The sequence below is a fragment of the Camellia sinensis genome, chromosome 5, assembly GCF_055761805.1.
Source record: "Camellia sinensis isolate YWXY chromosome 5, ASM5576180v1, whole genome shotgun sequence".
Lineage (NCBI taxonomy): Eukaryota > Viridiplantae > Streptophyta > Magnoliopsida > Ericales > Theaceae > Camellia > Camellia sinensis.
This window is the reverse complement of record NC_138965.1, coordinates 21112719-21121060: the sequence shown is the minus strand read 5'-3', so window position 1 is coordinate 21121060 and position 8342 is coordinate 21112719. Positions and strand designations below refer to the sequence as shown.

General features: G+C 28.0%; 1 protein-coding gene across 1 annotated transcript; it reads left to right on the top strand.

Moving 5' to 3' along the window:
• The first annotated feature begins 347 nt into the window (after positions 1-347).
• LOC114289235 (EG45-like domain containing protein) lies at positions 348-7582 on the top strand. The gene is made up of 3 exons (XM_028232903.2): positions 348-539; positions 5637-5910; positions 7392-7582. Exons 1-3 carry the CDS (start codon positions 428-430, stop codon positions 7396-7398), a joined length of 393 nt encoding a protein of 130 aa, XP_028088704.2. The 5' UTR covers positions 348-427; the 3' UTR covers positions 7399-7582.
• Positions 7583-8342: the final 760 nt, after the last annotated feature.

Sequence of the window (8342 nt, the reverse complement as noted above, 5' to 3'; positions counted from 1 at the left end):
TTCTGACAAAAAAGATAATTCTAATTTTTGAAATCACAATGAGGAATTTATATTTTAACCAAACTCAAAAATTATATTTGTGATATATCCTTTTTATTTTATTTTATTTTATACTCACATTGATTTCTAGACAAAATTTCTAATTCCACCCTTGGCTAGTACAATATATATATATATATATATATAATTTTTTTTTTTGATCAGCAAAGGAAATTTTATTAAAGACAAAAAGGGTACAAGATCGGGTAAAAAATGCATCATAGCTAAAAGATTGGCTAGTACAATATGGTAAATAAATTATAGCTTGCTCGTATGCAGGTTATTCAACTATAAAAAGAGAGAGCCCTTATATAGATTTTCTGCAACAAAACAATAAGATTTCAATTTTCTTTTTGAGGTGTGTTTGGAAAGAAGGAAAATCTAAGAAATGGGTGTTGGAATGGGAGTTGTGATGATGATGTTGGGCATGGTGATATGCCTTGCCACGGTGGCACATGCAGCTCAAGGGACTGCTACTTACTATGGTCCTCCTTACAAGCGTGAGTGTTATTTTTATTTTATTTTTTAATTAGATGTTTGAATTAGTTTGAGTGCAACAAGATTATTTTTAAAATCTTGAAATTAACGGCTCGATAAACATTCATTGACTCTTTGAAGTTATTCAAGATTTTGATTCTTATTATTAAATCTTTACTAAGTGCTCACTGTGCTATTCGGGCCTATGGGGTCTATCAGAAGTTTTGTTTTGATTATTTGAACCATTCAATATGTAGAGCTCGTCAAGTATTTCATTCTTGTAAAAAATTATATTGATCAGATATCGATAGCTACTTAATTAGGTCAGATTTCTATCAACAATTTATTTTAAAAATCATAGTTACTGTTGACAAAAATATGATTTGATCAAATGGCTATCGATATCCGATTAACGCGATTTTTTTGCAGGGATGAAGTACTTGGTGAGTTTTACACGTCGAACAGTTCGAATTATCGAAATAAGACCCATGATGGGTCCCTGTGAGCCTAACAATATATTGGGGGTGTTTGTTTGGACTTTTTTGAGCCAATTTATAACTTCTAACTTTGGAAAAGCTATTTTGGACTGTTTGATTAAACTTATTTCAAACAACTTCTGATTTTAACAACTTATCTTAACTAAAAAAAGTTAATTCTGAGAAGCTGCTCACCCTTACTTCTAATTATCAACTTCTTCTGTAGACATGTTAATTTACAGTTATGCTCTTAAATTTTTTTATTTTTTATTTTTTTTTAAAATAGAAAAAGACCCAAATGGACTATAGATTATTGTTAATATTTTTTATGAGACATGTAGACAAATAGTGAATAACAAGAAATAATAGTTAATTGAAAAAGTTACTTCACAACTTATTTAGCAAACACTATTTCGCAACTTAAATCTATAGTCTAATAGTTATACCAAACAAATTAATAGCTTCTGATTAAAGTCATAATTTATAATTTGTTTTAACAGTTACATCAAACGAGGCCACTCTAATCTGATCTCGAACTGGAAAGAAGCCTGACCTATAATTTATACACCACTTGTATGCAACAACAAACTTATGCATATTCTACATTATCTATTTGAAAATTCTTGTTTTGAAAAATCTTATCACTACAAGAAAAAACACATTCGGCGACCAAATTTCCCAACTAAAAAGAATTTGGTCGCTGAAAGTATAGCTTTCAGTGACTAAAAAAGCATTAGTAGCCAAAAGTCTACAATTGGCGACTAAAAATAAGTTTAGTCGCCAATTATATGGGTTTTACCGACTAAAATATTTTTAGTAGCCAAAAGTATAGTTTTTGCCGACTAAAAAAAATTTAGTAGCCAAAGAGGCAACAATTGGCGACTAATTATAATTTTGGTCACCAATTATGTGGGTTTTACCGACTAAAACATTTTTAGTAGCCAAAAGTACAGTTTTTGCCGACTAAAAAAAATTTAGTAGCCAAAAAGTCTACAATTGGCAACTAATTTTAAGTTTGGTAGCCAATTATGTGGGTTTTACAGACTAAAACATTTTTTAGTAGCCAAAAGTAAATTTTTTGGCGACTAAAAAAAATTTAGTAGCAAAAAAGTTTACAATTGGCGACAAAAAATATGTTTAGTAGCGAAAAGTGGTCTTTTTTAGCGCGAAAGTCTCTTCCGCGACCAAAATTATTTTGGTTGCTAAAAGTTAAATTTTTATTTTTATTTTGCTACTAAATAATTTATTTTTACATAAATTATGTCAATAAAAATAATTATTTTTATACATATGCTTTTATATTAATACGGGTCTATCTAGTATATAAATAATATATATTACATATACAATCATGTGGTGTTGTAGAGGCGTAGTGGGAAGTGTGTGGTACATAAGGTTTATGGTGTGCGAGGTTAGTGGTTCGAGTCTTTATAAGAGCAGATGCGAAGCTTAACAATGAATTATTTTTTTTCATGGATGAAGCTTTTGGCGACTAAAGATGTTGGTCGCCGTTTGGTAGCTTTTGGCAACTAAAGATTTTGGCCGGCGATTCCTTGACTATTGGCGACTAAAACATTGGTCGGTGAATGTATAATTTTAAAGAAATATAATTGACTATTGGCGACCAAAATTTTGGTCGCTAAAGACTTGCTTTTTGTAGATCAAAGGTTTTTTAGTCGGCAAAACCTTTCCCGACGGGTTTTTGGCGACAAATGTAGCGACCAAAATTTTTTGTCGTAGAATGGCTTTGGCGACCAAAAAACAGACAATTGGCAACTAATATTTTAGTAGCTAAAAGTGACTTTTTTTTTGTAGTGTATCATCTGGTTCTAGTCTTTATATTTTATTTTTTATATCATTTTGGTCTGTATAATTTTAATTCAAATTAATTTTGACTCAAAACATTTTATTTTGTGTGTCATACTTTTAGGAATAAAATTATAAATTTGATCAATTTAGTGATATAACCTCAATTAAATCAGTGTTGTTTTTTTTTTTTTAATCAAAAACCCTAAGGATGTTATCAATTGAACCAAACTTATACAAAATCTAAAATTAAAGGTAAAAATTGAGCATATCAAAACTATAAGGACTAAAATGTCACAAGCAACAAAATGTAAGAACTACCAATATATATATATATATATATTGTGTGTGGTTTTGCTTTTTTAATGTATAACACTTTTAATCATAGTATACTAACAATAACCCGTGCGATGCATAAGAAAATAGACCATATACATTTTGTGTGATAATTAAATTATTTTAACCATGAATTATATTTTAATGGTGGCAAACCATAATGTTGGGCCATCCTGGTAGATGTTAACAATAATTAACTTACGAAATTTCACAATAAAATTTGATATGCATGAAAATTTGTTAATTATAAAGATTATTAGTATGGGTGAACTATATGCAGGTGAGAGAAGGGGAAAAAAATTAAAAACACATGGGGGGTTCAAGTATGTTTATGGTGGGATGCAAATGAAAAGTTGTGGAGGTGAAAGTGTCACTTGCATCCCTCCATGTGTTGATAATTTTTTTCTTTTCTTCCACCTGTATGTATTCCCCTTAATAGGATCACAATCAGTCGATAGCATAAATAACTTGCATGAAACTATAGTCTTATGCAGGGGGAAAAAAACACACAACATTAAAAGAGAGAAAATCTATAAACTCATAAAAGTTATCATAAATTTACACTTTTAAATCAGTGGTGTATATTATTATTGTGGGACCAAATTTTAAATAAATCTCAACCTTTAATTATTATTTCTAAGTAGTTTTTAATTATTTTTTTTAATATAAATTTGTTGCCCTGCTCATAAAAAGAACTTCTCAAACAAATCATCAATCGATTCTATTAGTAACCCTCTATCTTTGACATGCATATCATATCAAAGTATAAATTCTTCTCCATAATCATTTTATCCATAATTTGAATAATACTTGCATAGTTCCAACAACATTTAAAAACAAATAAATCAAGAAAAGATCTTCTTAGGATTATAAAAATTATACAAGAAAATAGTTTTAATCTATTTTATTTATAAAATAAAATGATGACAAATTATTTGAACTTTACTTGAAGATATATAACAAATGATAGTTTTAATCATTATATACTAACAAAAAAAATATACATGCTACCCAATGAAAAATGGTCGAATGCAACAAAAATCATGGGTATTGAATTAAATCATATGGGCTCTAAATTAATAATATAATCTAACAAATTAACTAAAAATAATAGAGAGAGAGAGAGAGATTGACAAATATGTAGTATCTCCCTACCATATTTGTATTATGTTCATTAATTTGATATATCATATGAAAGTGTTATTTGTCTTGATCTTTCAATAAAATATGTAGCAAGAAAAACAAATTTAATAAGAAATTGGTTCTAAACTTTATTATTAAAGAAACAAAAATTTCAAAGAGAGACTAAGTAAATTGAGAGATGAGATTGAAGAAATACTATAACAAATGACAACCTCAAAATAAAAAAAAATAAAAAAAAACCAATGATCTAAAGTAAATTATTTTCAACAATTAAAAGAAAGAACAATAATTATTACCTTGGATAAATATACTGATGAAAATTAATTTTGTGAGATTTTCATGCTGCCTCCTTCCATACGGCCTTCATCATCCCATTATCAATATTCTTCTCGTTCAGAGCCAACAAAAAGAAATTGTTTTATCTTTATCACTTGATAAACAATTACGAATAATAAAAATGGTAAAAAATTCAAAGTAAAAAAGAATAATATGTGATGGAATGATAAAAAAAATGAATATATCAAAATAAAGATTTAGATATATATGTTTTTGGTAGATATATATTAATAAATCATATCTTTATCTAAATTTTATTATTTTAATTTTTTAAAATGAATTATTTGATCTTTTTATTTTGTAAACCATGAAATTAATTCTGATATGTTTATCTATGGGGAGAAACTTTAAAATTCAAATATTTATCTATAAGTCATGAAATTTATTATTTTAATTAATTATTTAATTTTTATCTTTATCTGTAAACAATGAAATTAATTTTCATAAATTATTTAACAATTTTTATATGTTTATCTATAGGGAGGAATTTTGAAATTTAAATCTTTATCCATAAGACATGAAATTAATTTTTATTTTAATTAATCAAACAATTAGAAAATGAAAGAAAATTGAAAATATGAAAGATAATGAAAGAGGATTGTCCCATAGGAAAAAGAGAGTTTTAAAATTATGAGATTTTATGAATAGACTTTTGGGAGCTTTTTGAGAAAAAAATTATATTTGCTTATATGTATAGATATCATGCAAACACCTAACAAATTTAGGCTTTGTTTGGCAACCAATTTTTTGGCAAAAAAAGCACAAAAGATAAAATAAGAAATAAATCAATAAGAAAAAAATATCACATTTAAATTATAATCATTTCACTTTCTCTCTTATAAAAGTTAAAAAAGTTAAAAAATCAAACCTAATAAATTTTTAATTCCAAGTTAAAATAACTAAAAAAATAAAAAAAAATCAATTAAAAAAATCTGTTGCCAAACGAGGACTTACACACGTACAGATAGGTGACCTTTTTCAACATATGCTCTCTATTTTTATTTTTATTTTTATTTTTTTCAGCATCTGCATGTTATGGGAACCAAGACAAAGGAGTAATGATAGCCGCGGCAAGTGACGCCATAGGGGGGAAGGCGGTGTGTGGAAGAAAGTACAAAGTGACGTGCACGGGTCCGACAAATCAGGGTGTGCCACGTCCGTGCACCGGTAAAAGTGTAGAAGTAACCATCGTCGATTACTGTCCACCTGGCTGCCAGGGAACCATTGATCTCTCTCAAGCTGCTTTTGCCATGATTGCTGACCGCAACGCGGGCAAAGTCAAAATCGAATATACCCAGTAAGCCCGACTGACTCTCATTCACGATATAAATACTAATGTTACATAATCTTAATTTTCACTGTTCCTTTATTTATTTCTGTGAAAAATATTTTTATATTTAGTTATGTTTTTGAAACTAATAACTAACAGTTACATTAATGGTGGTAGTAGTGGAGTGGTTAGGCTGGCGGCGACAATGGCCATGGTTATCAGAATTTCAATTTGGATCTTACAATCCATTTGGGCACAATCTATTCGAATCATGCAAAAAATCTCTTACAAGTAGGATCTTTTGATCTTGGTAATTGGATCTTATAGGATTATAGAATCTCGATCTAAATCCATTCCTATCCGATTGCAAGTCTTGTTTTGTATTGTATGATCTATTTTATTATAAATTTTAAATTTGTTATCTAAATATCAATTTATGTGGTCCAAATGAATAAAAAAAAATAGTATTGAATCAAATAGGTTAAGAAAAATAAATTAAGAAACAAACATTTGCATATTGTAGCAATTTAAGAAAACTAAAGAGTCGAAAAAATGAAGTTATCTTTAGTGGGATTAGAGGAAGACAAGATGATTGCAACTTTATCCCAATTTTTAAAAAGATTATTTTTGTGACTCAACCTACTCCACTAGATATGCTAATGATAAACTTTATCATTCGGTTAAGCCGCTCTTTTGAATTCTCAATTTATTTTCATATGTAACTTTGTTAAATATATATATATATATATATATGTTCACTTTTTATGTATTATTGTAGATTGCAAAGTATTATGTTATAGAATTCTTCTTCTTCACCTTCTCTTTTGATGAAATACAAAACTTTTACCGCCGAGTTTTCTATTGTATGTATTATATTTACATTTTACATGAAATATTATATTTTCACAATATCTTAACTTCTTTTTAATAAAATATAAGTTACGTATATTTTTTAACAAATATTATTTAAATTAAATTATTACGTAATTTGTCTTTTTCGATAAGATCCTACATTCTCGATCCAATCTTGTAAACACATCTAATGACCCAACGTAGGATTATGATTTTAACAACCTTGGCGGCAGCGGCGGCGGTAGTAGTGGTGGTGGTAAAGATGGGTTGAAGGAGGTGGTAGTAGACGTAGTAGTGTGGTAGCGGTGGAAGTGGACATGGTGGCAACAATAACGGTGGTAGTAGTGATGGTAGTGGCAATGTAGTGACATTGGTAAAATTCTAATTGAGAAAACATTTTTGACCTTTTAAAATTATAAAATATCTTCTATCCAAATAAATTAATTTTCAGTTGACAAAAAAATATTTTCGGTTGAATTTATATATATATATATATTTTTCCCACTGTCAGGCCAAATGGGTAGTAATTTCTTTAAATTATACATTTAGTGGGTAAGGTTTTAAATGATTTAGTTGTCGATAAAAATATCATCACTTATTGCTCTCTTTTCTTTCTTTTTTCTTTTTATTATTTTTTTATTGTTGTGATTTTGCAGGGCATGAAGCTGTAATATATATATATATATATATATATATATGCGTATAGTAAGAAAGATATGCTGATATTAATATAGAAATAACTCAAGCATTTCATGGAAACTTTGTATGTTTCCATGTGTTATGTTGTGACCATGTGATGCATCTGTATCAGTGGAATAAATAAAAATCATTTCTAAGCTTTTACCCATTATATAAGACTAGTGAGATGGTCGTGTGCAAGATAGGCTAGCTAATACTCATTATTGGTGTCCATTATGAAAAAAACTTAATAATTGTAAAATATAAATAGCAAAATATCAATGAAAATTGACTACTTGAAAAATTATTCATACAAATAAGTTAAAGCTACTTCAAAAGATGATTAAAACAAAATTAAGAAAAAATAATGTCTTTGTCCATAATCTTGTGACCGATTGTTATTTATCAAAACCAACAATGCTAATGTTCACAAAGAGATGGAGAGGAAGAAATTTAAAGCAGACTAAAATTAACAAAAAAATGACAAAATCAAGAATAACGATCCTGTGCTTATGCTCACATATGAATTTATCCCATGGTTGTAGCACATCAAGATTTGCAATATATATTCAAGAATTATAAATTGTTAGCAATCATAATTTGAATTGTCAGTTCAACTTTCATAAAACAAGATAAATACATGAGTAATTAAAATAATTGTTCGTTGGCCATGCTAGGTTGCTAATATGATTACACCCATTTGCACGTATCAAACAATATTAGTACACATTGAAATGAAATTCAAATACATTATTGGACAAACTGAAAAAAGAAAAACAGGATTCAAATTCTTTCTTTCACCCAACTTCATAATTAGATATTAAAACACGAACATTTTTATACTTTCAAATATATAATAAACAGTCACCATAGAAAAGTACAATTTTGCATGAACACAACCACACCAAACAATGACTTTTGATACCTTC

Coding starts and splice junctions, on each gene's coding strand:
- LOC114289235 (XM_028232903.2), top strand. CDS start 428: ATGGGTGTTGGAATGGGAGTTGTGATGATGATGTTGGGCATGGTGATA. Junction 540..5,636: donor CTATGGTCCTCCTTACAAGC/GTGAGTGTTATT, acceptor TATTTTTTTCAG/CATCTGCATGTTATGGGAAC.